This window comes from Arvicanthis niloticus, chromosome 16 (assembly GCF_011762505.2).
Source record: "Arvicanthis niloticus isolate mArvNil1 chromosome 16, mArvNil1.pat.X, whole genome shotgun sequence".
Classification (NCBI taxonomy): domain Eukaryota; kingdom Metazoa; phylum Chordata; class Mammalia; order Rodentia; family Muridae; genus Arvicanthis; species Arvicanthis niloticus.
Window position 1 is genome coordinate 57764519 of NC_047673.1, and position 16996 is coordinate 57781514.

Consider the following 16996-nt stretch of genomic DNA (forward strand, 5'->3'; position numbering starts at 1 on the left):
TTAGACTCCAGACAACCAAATAACTCTATTAAAAAGTGGGGTACAGAGGTAAACAAAAAAATTCTCAACTGAGGAAACTCGAATGGCCAAGAAGCACCTAAAGAAATGTTCAATGTCCTTAGTCATCAGGGAAATGCAAATCAAAACAACCCTGAGATTCCACCTCATACCAGTCAGAATGGCTAAGATCAAAAACTCAGGTGACAACAGATGCTGGTGAGGATGTGGAGAAAGAAGAACACTCCTCCATTGTGGGATTGCAAGCTGGTACAACCACTCTGGAAATTAGTCTGGCAGTACCTAAGAAAATTGGACATAGCACTACCTGAGGACCCATCTATACCACTTCTAGGCATATACCCAGAAGATGCTGTTTTTTTGTTTCCTTGGGGGTTGTTGTTGTTGTTTTAAGAGAGAAATCAGAAAATTTAATGCCTGAAACAGACATTTTTGTCATTTGAAAAACTTATGTAACATTTCATATACTAAATCAAATAATGAGAAAATGTTTAAGCTAGCAATCTGCTTTTATGACCCACTCTTTTTAAGACAAAAAAAAAAATGTCCTGATCTATTTAAGTTTGATTTTCTAAGGCTTGAAGATTGGTGGGAAAATATATGTGTAAATAAGCTTTAAAAAAATCAGTATTGTATCATGTAGTTTTTTACTACCCGATTTAAGCTCTGGGTGGACCACACTACCAACCCTGCCCAGGTTCCTTTAGATCCATGGATGAAAGACAGACAGACAGACAGACAGACAGACAGACATGCACACACACACACACACACACACAGAGAGAGAGAGAGAGAGAGAGAGAGAGAGAGAGAGAGAGAGAGAGAGAGAGAGAGAGAGATTAGCTTATTTTTGATATTTTAGCTCAATGGCTCAATGGCCCGGCTTTTCTAAGCCTTCCTCGACTATCGTGCCCTTCTTTCTTTTCACTCCCAGCTCAGCATCCTAAATCTGCCCTCAGCTCAGTTGATCTCTAATCTCCACCTGCTACCCCAGGCCCAGTCAGGGAAGTGGCTGATGGCCACTCTGCCTTAGATCTCACATGGCTGGAGGCTCTTTCTCTCTCCAAAGCATGGCAAAATCTCTCTCTCCTCCTTTCTGTCTTCTAGCCTGCCCGTGGGAAACCTGGAAGTCCCACCTATTCCACCATTGGCCAATAGCATCTTTATTGATTGACTGTATTATGCCTATACAGACAAATTCATTCAGTGTTCTTTAGTGTATTCTACAAAGTCCCAAACGCTCCATCACCTGGAAAGCCATCACATAATTTTGGGTGTTCCTAGCATTATTGGAGAAAGTAAGCAACCTCCTTAGGACCAACAAGTTTCCAGGAACACGATACCCCAATAGACACAACACATCACAGAGTGAGCATATGAACCATAGCTAACATCAGCTCAGCTGTGCATCAAGGCTGCTAAAGAAAGTAAATCAAGTCTTAAAAATAATACAAGTAAAGTGGGAGGGTTCTACTGCTGAGAGGAAACAGTGTGACCAAACAACATTTATAAAGGTATGAATTTAATTGGGGCTGGCTTACAGTTTCAGAGGTTTAGTATATTGACCTCATGGTGGGGAGCGTGGAGCATGAAGGCAGTCATGGTGATAGACAAGTAGCTGAGATTTCTATATCTGATCTACAGGTAGCAGGGAGAGACTCCCAGTGACACACTTTCTCCAATAAAGCCATATCTCCTAATTCCTTCAAATAGTGCCATTCCCTGGTGACCAAGGATCTAAATGTATGAGCCTATGGGGGCTATTCTCACTAAAACCACCGCATTACACTCCCTGGCCACATGGGATTGTAGCCATATTATAATGCAAAATGCATTTAGTCCCATTTCAAATGTCCCCATAGTCTATCACAGTCTCAAGACTGCTTAAAAGTCCAAAGTTTAAAGTATCTTCTCAAGGCAATCTCTTGACTGTTATCTCTATAAAGTCAAAATTAAAGAGCAAATCATGTACTTCCAACATTCAACAGCATTCTATACATTGCCATTTCAAAGGGAGTGGGAGGAGCATAGTAAGAGAATACTGGACCAAGACAGAAAACCATCAGGGCAAACAAATTCTGCAACTCCATGTCTGATGGCAAAGTGGTCTTCAGATCTCCAACTCCTTTTAGCTTTGTTGAAAGCCACATGCTTCTCTCTCTTGGGCTGTTTCCACATCCTGTTAACAGCTCTCCTTAACAGGTATTTCATTACTCTGGCATCTCCAACATCTTGTTTTCAGTGAAATCTAGACTTCAGTTACACAGCTTCTTACAATGGTTTCTCTGGGCCTCTGTGCAGGGACACCCCTGACACATGCCTGGCCGTAGTGGCTTTCCTTTCCACAAAAGAATATTTCACAAACCCCTTTATTGCATACTTGACTCTAAAACCAAAACCACGTTGCCAAAGCTGACAAGGTCTTCACCTTGATAGGGCTGGAATTTTCAGATACATTTTTACCAGCTTTCTGGTTTTGATATTTACTTCACTGCTTAAGTTTTTCTTTAATTCCTTTTCACAAGTTGGAAGCTCAGAAGGGTAAAGTCTTGTCTTCAGGTCACCACTCTCTTTACTCCATTTTGCATTAGGCCTTTCTTTAAACTTTTTATCTCCTTGAACAGTAGACTTAGCTCCATTACACTTTTTAATGCTCCATTTCTCCTCAAACTGTACATTTTATATTACTTCTTGCTCAGCTTGCTCCTTTTCATTATAGATCTGTATAGGAATCACACAACAGAGTCAATCCTGGGCTGTCTTGAAATCTCCTCTGCCAACACCATTAATCTAAAACTCTCCAACTTAGCCTCAGATAGATTTTTTTTCAGACAAGAACAGAAAGCAGCTACATTCTTCACCAACAACTGTCTCTAGCCCATTTACTAACATTCTTCTCCTCTGAAGCCCCTTGAGCTCACCTGTCATAATCTGCATCTCTCAGTACTACTGTATTCTATGCTCCTAGTAGTATTTCTCATTAAAACCCAGTTAAAGCATTCAACTGCTTTTCTAGTCCAAAATCCAAACATTCTACCAACATGCAACATGGTCAAGCCTGTCACAGCAATACCCCATAGCACCAACTTCTGTCTTAGTGTTCTATTGCTGTGAAAAGACACCACGACCATGGCCAACTCTTATAAAGGAAACATTGTAATTAGGGCTGGCTTACACTATCAGGGGTTTAGTCCACTGCCATCATGGCAAGGAGTATGGCAGCATACAAACAGGCCTGCTGCTCGAGAAGTAGCTGAAAGTTCTACATCTTGATCTGCAGGCATCCAGAAAAGTGAGACTCCAGCCCATGACACACTTCCTCCAATAAGGCTACACCTCCTAATTTTTTCAAATAGTTCCATTCCCTGGTGACCAAGGATTCAAACCTGTGAGCCTGTGGAGGCCATTCTCATTCAGACCACCATGTGAATTTCCTCTTCCCCCCCTTTTTTTTATTTATCTTTTTGTTCTCTGCCTTGGCTGGCCTGGCACTGCCTACATAAACCAGGGTGGCCTTGAAGTGACAGAGATCCACCTTCCTCTGTTCCTAAGTGCTAGTATAAAAGGTTTGAGCCACCCTGGCCAGCTAAATTTTCAAACTTTCTTAAAAAAATTCAGGATAATCAAACTTGATTTTGACATTTTTGGTGTTTTACCTAAAACAACACCCCTCTGTCTCTGTAGTTTTTGAGTCAGCACACTAATTCACCACAAATTTTTACTACTCATTCGTAAATTATTCATTAGCAAGCCTAAATTTTTTATATTTCTCTAAATAACATTGATAAAGAACAATAAAGTTACTTAAAAGAAAATTTATTCAAAGCTTAATATGAGTAAGGTGTTTTTGGCCAGTGACAGGGACTCACCTTGCCTTGAATGACATGTTCACTGTGGAGGAGCCACCTGAGCTTCCAAATCACAGAACAAAAGAGAGCAGAAGACCAATGCAGTTACCAGCTACATTGTGTAGGCACCAGGTAGCTGGGCTAGAGAAAGTCTGGGGAACCTCTTCCATGAAGTTCAGATGTTATTTCACTCTTGGCTTTAAGGTTAGTGGAGCCTCCAGTCTGCCAGGTTTAAAGATCTCTCCTAAAAGCCTTATCTGCTAGAAAGTTAGGTTGGATATCAGAGATGATGTAGATGTTTATTAAAGGCCCCAAATAGTTTCAGTTCACAGCCTATATCCCTTCTCTTCACAATAGCAAAATTCTAATCACTCAAGGTCAAGATTTTTGCATAATCTTTGACATAAAGCTTCATCCAAGAACTGCAGTTCACTGTTGTAATGTTTATATTCATATTTACTTTTAATATCTGTATTTTTATTTAAGTAAGTAAATTCCTAATTTCTTTATTAAAGAAAAAAATTTATCACAGACACGGGTCCTTAATTCCAGCACTTTGGAGATGGAAGTCAGGGATCAGGAGTTCAAGATCATCATCACATACTTGCCAAGTTTAAGGCCAGCTTGGGCCATGAAGGAATGTCTCAAAGAAAAAAAAAATCATCTCTGAATCTTTTGATGTCCTGGTTTTAAGTGGCAAATGATGGCTATGGTTGATAGGAACTATATACATATAACTATAATTAGATTGAAAACTAAAGCTGACAATTCATTTTCTGGACACTCTTCCAATTCAACAAATGAATTCTGCCTTCTCAACAGAACAAGACTATTTTGTTGTTGTTGTTCAAATGCAAAACAAAGCCAGGATTTCGGTACCGATTTATACTGCAGCTATTTTATATTGGTCAAATGATCAAAGAGTTTTTTTTAAAGATTTATTTATTTTTTTTATGTATATGAGTACACCATTGCTTTCTTCAGACACATCAGAAGCGGGTATCAGATCCCATTACAGATGGCTGTGAGCCACCATGTGGTTGCTGGGAATTGAACTCAGGACCTCTAGAAGAGCAGTCGGTGCTCTTAACCACTGAGCCATCTCTCCATCCCCAAAGACTTTTTCTTAACTCTTGAAGGGCAGCTGGTTCGGACATCCAGGTGAGCATCTTCTAAATGCTAATTTTTCTGTACTGGAGAAAAATAATAGATTCAGGCGAAACAGTGCCTGGGGCAAAGACGTTGGCAAAGCTCAAAAGCAACAAGATCTTTCTGAATGCGAGGGTGGGGTCGTCTCTGCACAGTCCAGGCCCAGGGCTCCGCGACAATTTCTAATACACCCCAACCCTGGGCACCAGGTTTGTTTACACTCAACTACAGTCGGGCGTCTGTGCCAGTCCCTCTCCTTTAGAATCCCGCTTGGAGTCCAAGGAGAACGCAAGAACCTGGAGCACAGGAATACCGGTTCTGGCGCATACTCCCAGGCCATCCGAGGGATGGCAATCCGAGAGATGAAACTCCAGTACTCCGTAGTTTCCAGAGGACTCTACAGAGCCTCTGCGGTGTGTGGTTGGCTGGCCTCTGGGCATGCGCAGTGGCTGCCCGGGGTTGGCGGCGCCCTAGAGTTCCCTACCGGAAGGGCTCCAAGCCAGGGCCATGTCGGCCCAGGGCGACTGTGAGTTTCTGGTGCAGCGAGCCCGGGAGCTAGTGCCCCAGGACCTGTGGGCAGCCAAGGCGTGGCTGATCACGGCCCGCAGCCTCTACCCGGCCGACTTCAACATTCAGGTGAGTCAGACTCAGCGCGTCTCCACGCTTGGCGGAGCCCAGTGGCCCCGGGCGCTTTGGGCGGCCGCTGCCCCCCTCCTCAAGTCGCTCCTACCCTGCTCCACAGAACAGTTGACCAACCTTCCCCCAGCGCCAGCAAAGGCGGGGACCACACAGTAGATTCGGGTCTGATTGATCCTTCACAATGCATCTTCGCCACTAGGGCCCAGGGCACTCATTCATTGATCACGGTGGCAGCCGTCTGTTCAGTTCCTGCTTCTTTTGGGATGTTACGACCCCACTTGATCCCAGAAGCCCAGTCCTGAATTCTGGGCCACCGGGCTCTCGTTTCCTTTGGGGGGTGTTCTGGGTGAAGGCCCACCTCTGAGCAGTGCTGCAGTTGGGCTGGAGCGGGACCAGCTACCACCGTGGAAGCCGTTGACCCTGTCTGCCTTGTTTCAGTATGAGATGTACACCATCGAGCGGAATGCAGAGAGGACTGCCACCGCAGGGAGGCTGCTGTATGACATGTGAGTTAACTGGGATCGTTCCGCGAGGGCTATTGTTGATATCTGAAAGGGCCCTGTTCAGATATTAACAATAACAGTATTTGGGGCCTCTGCAAGATCATCCACTTCCCTGGTACCCAAAATTCAGGCCTTCTTAATTGCCTTCTGCAGAGACGACTTTTTATTCTTGAATTTTAATCCCAAAATGTGTAGCCAGTGATTTAAGAATCATAGGTTCATTACAAAAACATTCAAACAGCAATTGATAGAATGAAATGTGTGTGTGTGTATGAATGAAGTGTGTGTATATATGTGTGTGTATATTTGTATATATATGAATTGCCAGGTTTCCACATTTTTGCCAACCTGTATATGTTCATCTCTTCCATGCCACCCCCCTCCCCCTTTTGTGCCTTTTCTTTCTCATGAGACAGAGGAGTCTCACTTTATTGGGCAGGGTGGTTTTGAGCTCAGACTCACATGCTTCTCTTGTCTTAGCCTTTTTTTGTAGCTGGGACACAGGCTATAACAACACACCAGGCCTGTATCGTGGGGAAGATGGTATCTTACTATATTGTTTCTTAAGTTTGTGCCCCTCATACTACCAACAATGTTGAGGAATCAGTACAACTGTTCTCTTTGGTTATTTGTGGCCTGTAGTTTGCCTTTGTTGTTGCTGTTTTTAAGGGAGTATTACTTTTTCTGTTGCTGTGTGCTAGAAAGCAACTCAGAAAGGAAGGGTGTAAGGACTCAGGGTTTAAGGATACAGTCCGTCCTGGTGGGGAAGGCATGGCAACAGGAGCTGGTGTAACTGGTCACAATGTGTATGATCAATGAGTGATGGCTCTTGGCTGCCTTTTGTTTTTTCTTTCCTTCTGAGACCAGGTCTCCTGTGTCCCAGATTTCTGTGGGTTCAGATACATTAAAGCATCTGAGGATGACCTTTGAACTTCTGATCTTCTTGCCTTTATGTCACAAACACTGTGAATACAGGCTCACAGCCACATCTGATCTGGACAGATGTAGAATAGAGGTAGAGTACAGGGATGGAACCCAGGGCTTTGTGCATGTCAAGAAACCAGTCTAACAACTGAGCTACATCTCCAGCCCCTCAGTCACAAAAACGTCTAAAGACTTTTATGAGTAGTCTCAATTTTTTAAACTAATAGATTATTTTTGTGTACTTACTTTACTTTTTTTGTTCAGACATATATAATCATTTACCTAAAGAAAAATGTGTTTCTCTAAAGGCTATTATTTGTACTTGTTTGAATCTCACATCTTACTTTTTGCATTCATTTTTAAAATAGGTTTGTGAATTTCCCAGACCAGCCAGTGGTGTGGAGGGAAATCAGTATCATAACATCAGCATTGAGGAATGACTCGCAAGATAAGCAAACCCAGTTTTTAAGGAGTGAGTACAGTTATAGTCTAATAGTTTATAAACGGCCACTTCTGGAATGTCGTATCTGTCATAGACATCTCAGTCACCCCTGCCATAGAGACACCCACGTTATGTTTTACTCTAGGCAATGAAAGTCTACAGTGATACCAGTTGGTCCTTTTAACATTTACTTAGAACACTTTGAGTGTCCTTGTGTGATGGTAGTCTGCCAATGAGATCAGAAGATTGAGTTTATTTTGAACATATTTTACTTTTTTTTTTTTTGGTTTTTTGAGACAGGGTTTCTCTATGTAGTCCTAGCTGTCCTGGAACTCATTCTGTAGACCAGGCTGGCCTCGAACTCAGAAATACGCCTGCCTCTGCCTCCCAAGTGCTAGGATTAAAGGTGTGCGCCACTACCGCCCGGCTTGAACATATTTTACAATAACCAGAAAATGGTTATGTCTTAGGTAGGGTTTTACTGCTGTGAAGAGACACCATGACCAAGGTAACTCTTAGAAGGACAACATTTAATTGGGTCTGGCTTATGGGTTCAGAGATTCAGTCCATCATCATCAAGGCAGGAACGTGGCAGCATCCAGGCAGGCCTGGTGCAGGAAGAGCTGAGAGTTCTACGTCTTCATCTGAAGGCTGCTAACAGAATGCTGGCTTCCAGGTAGCTAGGATGCGAGTATTAAATCCCACACCCACAGTGACACACCTACTCCAACAAGGTCATACCTCCTAATAGTGCCACTCCCTGTGTCAAACATACACAAACCATCACAGATAAACCACATCTTCACAAGAGAGGAAAAATCCATCACATGTCTGTGTTGATTGCTGTAGCCAGTCAAAGACTCCCAATTCTAGATAACTGGCAAGCAGATGGTGTTGGCTATTTCAACTTAAGTAAGATCGTGCCTCTATCTTAGTGTAGTTAGCTCTGTGGTGAATCCTGCCCCCTGGATCGTCAGGCCTCCAAATGTTTCATGATTATTCTGCTAGTTTGCAGATGAATACTGAGTATTTTAAGAATGGAAAAATGCTTATTTTCTTTGTGGAAAAAAACTTTACAGGTGAAATATTGTTGACAGGTTTATTTGAAACCCTTCCGGGTCGGGTCCAGTGCGAGATGTTACTAAAGGTGACAGAGCAGTGCTTCAACACGCTGGAACGGTCAGAGATGTTGCTGCTGCTGCTGAGGCGTTTCCCTGAGACGGTGGTACAACACGGGGTAGGCTTGCTCTGTCCTGTTCTTTAAGAAAAGAGACTGTTGCTGGGCTGCCATTTCCTCGGCTCATTACACATTGCTAGAAGACACAGTTGCCACGGGGCTGCCCGGCCTCAGAGACACAGCATTGAACGAAGGCCAGAGACTGATGATCCTGCAGCCTTGTAAGGAAGGAACTTAATTCTTTCTCACTGTTCTGGGCTTTGGTGAAGAAACTTAACTCTTCATCTCTCTTATTATTTACTTTATAATTCTCTGTGCTTGAATAAGCACTGGAAAGCTTAACTGTTTATAAACTTACTTTATAATTCTATATACTTGAATAAGCATTTGAAAACCTCTTACTTTATAAACTTACTTTGTAATTAATTCTCTATGCTCAAATAAGTGCTAGAAACGTAAGTCTTACTTCCTTTATAAAGTTACTTTATAGTTCTCTGGCCATTGGCATCTGCTATGTAGCAGCAGGGAATTGAGTAGAGGATTCATTGCTGAGGCTCCTTGCCCTTACTTACCAGGCAAGAGGGAGACTTGGAGCAGTTACCCTTTAGTCAGCCAGGAAAGAAAGTCGTGCTCGCAGAAGGGGTATGTGTGTGTGTGGGGGGGGGCGCGGTATGCAATATGCACAGAAACACACATACACAAACATGTTCACAAGTTCACATATTTTGTCGGGCCCAATCACCTGTTTCATCCACTCCACAAATATTCATGCATACTTACATATATACACCTATACTTACTTACTTACATACATGCATGCATACATACATACATACATACATGGTGGATGTAGCAAAAGCCCCCACAAGCAGGCTTCATTGAGTAAGCACCAGTGTGAAGAGAATTCACTCATTCTAGATGGAATACAAACTCCAACCTTTATTGCTCAGAGAAAGAAAAACTTCTACCTTTTCATTGAGTACGAAAAAGCCCTGTCCTTGTCAGGAAAAAAAAAAAAAAAAAAAAAACTGCTGTTAAGAAAAAAAAAGACTGAGCCGGGTGATAGTGGCGCACGCCTTTAATCCCAGCACTTGGGAGGCAGAAGCAGGCGGATTTCTGAGTTCAAGGCCAGCCTGGTCTACAGAGTGAGTTCCAGGACAGCCAGGGCTACACAGACAAACCCTGTCTCAAAAAACAAAAAAAAAAAAACAAAAAAAAAACCAAAAACAAAACAAAAAAAGAAAGAAAGAAAGAAAAGAAAAGAAAAGAAAAGAAAAGAAAAGAAAGACTGTCTTTTTTTCCCTACGGTACACCACCGACCAGCTGACACCCGGGCAGTAAGGTGTTACTGGTATTGTAAGAACAAGCATACCCCAAGTCTCATTTCTACTGTGGTGTGCCTGATGCTATGATCTGGATCTTTGACTTGGAACAGAAGAACTCGAAAGTTGATGAATTCCCACTTTGTGGCCACATGGTGTCAGATGAATCTGAACAGTTGTCTTCTGAAGCACTGGAGGCTGCCAGCATCTTTGCCAACAACTACAAAAAAAAAAGCTATGGCAAGGATGGCTTTCGTGTCCGACTGAGGCGCCACCCTTTCTATGCCATCCATTTCAGTAAGATGATGTCCTGGGCTGGGGCTGACAAGCTCCAGACAGATATGCATGGTGCCTGTGGGAAGCCGCAGGGCACAGTGGCCAGGGTCCACATTGCCAGGTCATTGTGTCCATTCACATCAAGCTGCAGAATCAGGAAGATGAAGCTGTGTGCAGAGCCAAGCTCAGGTTCCCCAGCCACCAGAAGACCCACACATGAAGCTCTGCGCAGAGCCAAGTTCAGGTTCCCTGGCCTCTAGAAGACCCACATCTCAGAGAAGTGGGGCTTCACCAAGTTCAGTGCCGAAGAATTTGAAGATGTGGTTGCTGAGAAGTGGCTCATTCCTGATGTCTGTGGTATCAAATAATTCCCCAGTCGTGGTCCCCTGGACAAGTGGAGAGCCCTGCATTTCTGAAGGCTTCCACACTGTTCTCCCGTACCCTGCCAAATCATGTTCAGTAATAAATCTCACATCCAGTCTGCGTTAAAAAAAAAAAGGAGAGAGAGAAAGAGAGAGGGAGGGAGGAAGGAAGGACGGAAGGGAGAGAGAGAGAGAGAGAGAGAGAGAGAGAGAGAGAAAAAAAAAAAAAAGAAAAGAGGAGCCTGTCTCATGGTAGGAGGCAGCCTGCCTGCCCTCCTGCTCTCTGCTCTATTACTGTCATCGTCCCTTGTTCTTGTACATTTTTAGGATACATGATCACATGGTATTCTAACCATCTTTTCTCAAAAGTTCAAATCTAAATTCAAATTATAAATTGAATAAGAAGTTACAACAGCGGTTTACATGTGTTCCCATTAAGATTAGTTATCTAATTAAACATTCATTATCTGTCACTAGCTCCACGGGTTAATTGAGAGTTAATTAAACAATAATTGTTATGTCCTAAGTTAGCACAGTTTTGTCAAGAGGCAAATCATCTGCCTTGTTTCTGATTCGTGTTGAAGTTTTGTATAGAAAAAGGTAGTCAATATTTTATCTTCTGTCCTTGCACCTACAATAAATTATCCATTCCCAGTTTACGACCCCAGTTATCAGATAATGGTTTCACAGAAGGAAAGTTTTCCCTGAGCATAAATTTGTTCAAGCCTGGTTTCTGTCCTAGTGCAATTATCCCATGATGCAGTGCAGTTATCCCATGATACATGAAGGTTGACAGAGCCCTACTTGTAGCCTTTTCTATAAAGGGCTCAAATTACCTGTATAAGTTTAGGGATTCTATAGAGTCCTTATTAGGAATTATGAAATCATCAATTTGTCTACCTAGCATTGCTACAAGAGAGTACATCTTTGTTGATCTGCAGAAAATCTGCCCAATAGGGTGGGCTAATGGCCAGGAATTATTAGACTAATTTAATAATGACTAGGAAAGGCATATCAGCAATAAGACTCAATCCAGAGATGAATTTCTGAAGGCCTTGCAATTCAGAATTTATCCATCGCAGACCGTGCAAAACTGGTGGGCCATCTGTAGAAAAGTCATTTGTTAGCTTTCCTCTCCTAGGTGGCTCCTGACACAGTCTTATCAGCCTAAGAAACAGTCCCTCAGATGTCAACAATAGTATGCACTGGCAATCTGAATAGTAGAAAGTCACCTGTTTCCATTGGGTTTGACCGTGTGTTTGCATTTAAGTGAGAGTCAGAGCGCTGGCCAGTTGTGTCCGTGGGTAAAAATGCCTGCTGCCAAGCCTGACAGCCTGAGTTCCACCCCTAGGTCCCTCACGCTGAACGAAGGAAACCGATTACAGCACATTGTCTTCTGATCTCTACCTGAGTGCCATGATGGCACATTTGCTACCCTAGACCCATAAATAAGTGAATTTGAAATAAACACGAGTCATAGTTTATGGTTTTAACAGATACGTGTTCAAATGTTCCTGCACTGTGAACCTCACTGGCTCATCTAGTCTTCACCAAGTCTCGGATGAGTAGTGAGTGCCGTTGGCAAACGTTGGTGGGTTGGTGTTACATACCCCAAGAGAGACTGAGTTCTAAATGTTTAATAACTTTCTGTAGCCAGTGGGTCATCGCGGTTCAAAACATTCATTCCACCTTTGCCCATGTCATTTTTCTGGTGCCTGGCCTAGTGAACTTATTTCCTTTATTACCTTTCTGCATCTGCCATTACAGAACACCAGAAGTGGGGTATTTTCTCACAATTCTGAAAGCTGCAATCCTAAAGGAAGATGTTGGTTACCCCTAAAGGCTCCAGGACATATTCTTTCCAGTGGTGTCAGTTATTAGCTGTTTCACTCCAGTTCTTGGCTCTGTTGTTACCTGGTCCTTTCCTCTGTCTCTGTCTTTCCTTGGTATTTCGTAGGATGCCAGTCACTGTATTTTGGCCTGTTCCAAAATGACTTCATTTTAACTAACTTTATCTACGTAGACAATGCTTTTTTCTGAAGGTGAGCCATGTAGTCATGCAGCCCATAATGTGATTTTGGTCAATAATGGTTTATATACATGACAGTGGTCCTGTGAAATTATACTGTCCAGTGACAGTATGGGTTGTGATATATACTGTGAGATGGAATTGCCTAATATTATATTTCCTAGGCCATACCCCTATTGTAAGCCACACATGGCTATATACAGACATATCCTTAGGTCCTCAGTGGGTATGAGTTTGGGGGACACAACTCAGACCATACATTCTTTGATCATTGCAATGGCTTTTAACCTTGTATGTCATGTGATATTTTGGACTGTTCTGCTCTCGCCTCGGAGATCTGTACAGCATTGCGAAGAATGAATTGAACATTTGGGTGCATTTTGATAGGAGACTTTCTGCTGTGCTCGGGCACCTGTGAGAGGAAGGTGGCCGTAAAACCCAAGACATTTTTGTCCAGTGCTTCACAAACTTGGTTGTCTTCTGGGGTCTCTGAGAGTAAGCTTTGTCAGTCTTGCATGTCTTGACAGAGGGTAAAGTTGGTGTCAGTTTCTTAGAAGGTCTCTCCAGCTATCATTATCTACTGTCCCGCCAGTGTCGGGCTGGAGTTTCTGTAGACATTTTGTTACCCCTTTAACTTTGCTAGTTCAGAACAGAATGAGACCAGAATGGACAGGTAGTTGGTGAGCTTGATCTTCCGGGCAGTGTCACTGATGTACTCTGATGTTTCTAGTCCTTAAAGTAGAATGGTTTGTTTCTTTGAGAAATCTATGTGATAATCAGAGGATACTGCTTCTTTCTGTAACTCTGACATACTGCTGCGCACATTTAAATGATTTTTTATTCTGAAACAGGTTGGTCTCGGGGAGGCACTGCTGGAAGCTGAGACCATTGAAGAACAAGAATCTCCTGTTAACTGCTTTAGAAAGCTATTTGGTAAGAAATGTTGTATTTTGTATTATTTCTTTGGGGTAAGTGGAGCACCTGGAATTGTCATTTCAGGGTTAAGTCACTCAGACAGTAGATGAGCCCTTGGACATAAACTGTAACCCTCGTCTATTTTCTCAAGCTGCAGAGCATTTTAAACAACTGTTAATCGTGTGTTATTTAACGTGCCAAACCTCTGATAGCGTGTGTGTACATATGAAGCCTAGTCATGGACTCTTGAGCCTCCTCGAAGGCCAGTGGCAGATCTCTCACCGCCGTGTCAGATCTTCAGACGTGGCACATTCCTTCCTGGCTCCCTTCACTGGTGTCTGTCTATACAGCAGATCTAAACAGTTGTGCCACAGGGGATTTCCCCCATCTGTTTTAGGCCCTATGTTCAGTGAATAGGAAAATGAACTGGTTTCTGTCTGAACTCTAGTGCAAACAACCTGACCAGTCCGTTTCCTCCTTTCAACAGTTTGCGATGTCCTTCCTCTGATCATCAACAACCACGATGTTCGCTTGCCTGCCAACCTGTTATATAAATACTTGAACAAAGCAGCTGAATTTTACATCAACTATGTCACTCGGTCCACGCAGTTGGAAAATCAGCATCAAGGTAGGTGCAAGCATCCTACAGCCAGCCCTGCTGAGACTGGCTTTGCTAAAGTCATTTAGAAGTCCCACTAATTGTCGCTCTCTGGATGTGTGCTAGTTTGGTAGTTTTCCTAAAAGATGCTTCTAGGAGAAAAAGTATATAATAATTAAGAGGTAAGATTTTTCTTTATAATCAGTTCTACCCCTTGACTGAAATAGTCTGGTAGCTAAACATCACACAGGTGCCATAGTTCAGAAGCCACTTCCTGCGTTCACCAGCCCCACACACTTGCTGTTGGCAATTTTACTGTATGAACAGCATAGGTATACCAGGCTAGACGGTATAGCCCACTGTGCCATAGGCCTGAGTCCATGTGTAGCTTATTGCCCCTAAGATACAGATCATACAGTTACTGTACTGAATACTGTAGACAATGTGATGTTATGTATCTCAGCATCCCTAAACATAGAGAATTCCTAAAAGAGCATTGTATGTGCCAGACGATGCACCTGACTGTGGCACCCGCCTTCGGTGGAGCTTGCAGGACTGGAAGTTGACTGGGTGTGGGGTGATCCGGGGAAGTGAAGGCCTCAATTCGCTGCATGCAGCTGTGGACTTACCAACACTGTAGACTCTGCCTACACAAAATTTATTAAAAGTTTTGTCTTTCTTTACTAATAATTTACTGTTATAACTTTAAAGTTTTTTATTTAAAAACCTTTTGACTTTTTTTTAATACTTAAACACATTGCCTAGCTGGAAAAATCATTTCTTTGGGACTTCATAACTTTTTCACTAAGAAATTTTTTTTTCATGTTTTAAACATTATGGTTGGAGGTCAGATGTTGTCGGGAGGAATGGAAATGGAAAATGATTTAACTATATGTTAATTAAAATGTTATGAATTAAGAAAAATAAAGCTTTCTAACAAAAAGAAAGAAGGGAAAAAAGAAAGAGAACCACCCAAATCTATGCCCCTCAATAAATAGCCATTAAAACAACAACAATAAAAGCAGGAGTGTTCGGTGATCTGGCCCTGACCTGTCTTCCAGCCCGTCATTAGCCCTGAGTAGCACTGGCCAGCGCCTGGGGGACAGGCCTGTGGGCTCCTTGGGGAACTGCCATCTTTTCAGGACTGTGCCCCTGGTCCTTTGCTGGTCATTATTTATTTTTGTATCTCAGATTTCCCTCTAAGCATTCATCATGTCTCTGCCCTGTAAGGACCTTTGGGTGTCAGTGTCGTTTCCAGACTCTGTGGGGAGCCGTGAAGTGTCCTGGGTTCTCCTGCAGCTTCGGCTCCTCCCTTGCCCCATCTGTAGCTCTGCTTCTGGGTGATCGGAGCTTCTCAGTTCCAGCGGGATTTTTGAGGGGACCCGTTTTATTTAGGGCACTGTGCTGCCAGTGTGTCAGGGTAGTCATCCTTTTGAGTGAAGATTTAGATCTTTGTCTTCTCTATCCAGTGCCACATAAGTAAGTAGTAATAATTGTAGCTTATGGGGCTTTGTTTTTTTTGGTTTTTTACTGTTTTTTTTTTTTCCTATCCCTATAAGTTTTTGCCCCTATTGTGATGTACAGTACTTTTGTCTTTTGAATAAAAAGTCATATTTTTTTCCTCTGTCAAGTACCATATAAATAAGTAGTAATACTAATTATAGGTTATTTTTTTCTCATGTTTCAGGCTCACAAGATCCATCTGATTTAATGTCGCCTAGCAAACGTAGCTCTCAGAAGTACATAATAGAAGGCCTGACTGAGAAATCGTCCCACATCGTAGACCCCTGGGAGAGGCTGTTTAAGATTCTGAATGTTGTCGGGATGAGATGCGAGTGGCAAATGGATAAAGGGAGACGGTAACGAGGAGTTTCTTTCTAAAACAAAACCAGTTTGTTAAACAGTCAGTATCGTGTGCAGATACACTTCTTTGGGGGAAGTTTTTGTAAAAGTCGCCATTTATGCACGAGAAGAGGGTAGTTTTTATCTGGTCCAAAGACTCCTAACTGAAGGGTAACCGCCTAAAATGGTGTTGGATGAGGATGGGCGAGCGCCCACTGGATCACGCGCTTGCTGCACAAGTGTGAGGAACAAGACTAAGCTGGGCATGCCCAGCAGCTGCCTGTAATCCCAGCACTGAGGAGGCTGAGACGGAATTCCTGGGCAAACTGACCAGCTAGACAAGCCAAGCTTGAGAAAACCTTTGACATCAACTTTAGGTCTTTACATGCACATGCACTTACTGTACTCTGATAGCACCCCTACCCTGTGCCGTCCCCCCACCCCCCCAACACACACACACACAGGCAGAATAAAACAGTGCTGGAAAGCTGACTTCAAGGCCAGAGTCTACAGAGTGAGTTTCATGATAGCAAGTGCTTTACAGAGAAACCCTGACTTATAATAATAACAACAACAACAGCCACAGAGAAACCCTGATTACAATAGTAGTAGTAGTAACAAAATAATTGTAAAAAGAGATGATGTTGAGGGCTTGATCCTGTATGAAGTCATGCAGAGAATAGGTAACCTGTCATGCTTCTATCGTGAGGTTGTTCATAGAACAACCAGGTCAGAAGGGGGAATTCACCACTCATGCAAACAATAAGGAATAACTTTAATAAACATGTCTCTGGAGAACCTGAAGTGACTAATGCAATGATGTAAGGATGAGAAATAATAAATCCTTACTATGGAGAAAAACTAGCACTGAGCTATTGACAGGCATGTAAATTAGTACAGCTATTATGCAAAATAGTGTGGATGGCCCAGGAAATCCGACGGTAGAGCTATC

General features: G+C 42.8%; 1 protein-coding gene across 6 annotated transcripts in view; it reads left to right on the forward strand.

Annotated features, from left to right (window-relative positions):
* Nucleotides 1–5454: 5454 nt before the first annotated feature.
* Nucleotides 5455–16996, forward strand: part of Ints10 (integrator complex subunit 10) — a 33242-nt gene continuing 21700 nt past the window's right edge. For 5 of the 6 annotated variants that reach the window (XM_076914252.1, XM_034520161.2, XM_076914250.1 and 2 more), the window contains exons 1-7: nucleotides 5455–5651; nucleotides 6093–6160; nucleotides 7450–7553; nucleotides 8621–8760; nucleotides 13541–13622; nucleotides 14092–14232; nucleotides 15890–16061. In XM_076914252.1, coding sequence (XP_076770367.1) covers nucleotides 5523–5651; nucleotides 6093–6160; nucleotides 7450–7553; nucleotides 8621–8760; nucleotides 13541–13622; nucleotides 14092–14232; nucleotides 15890–16061 — 836 coding nt within the window. In that variant the 5' untranslated portion in view covers nucleotides 5455–5522. The remainder of the gene's footprint in view (nucleotides 5652–6092; nucleotides 6161–7449; nucleotides 7554–8620; nucleotides 8761–13540; nucleotides 13623–14091; nucleotides 14233–15889; nucleotides 16062–16996) is intronic. The other variant, XM_076914253.1, reaches the window with a different exon arrangement.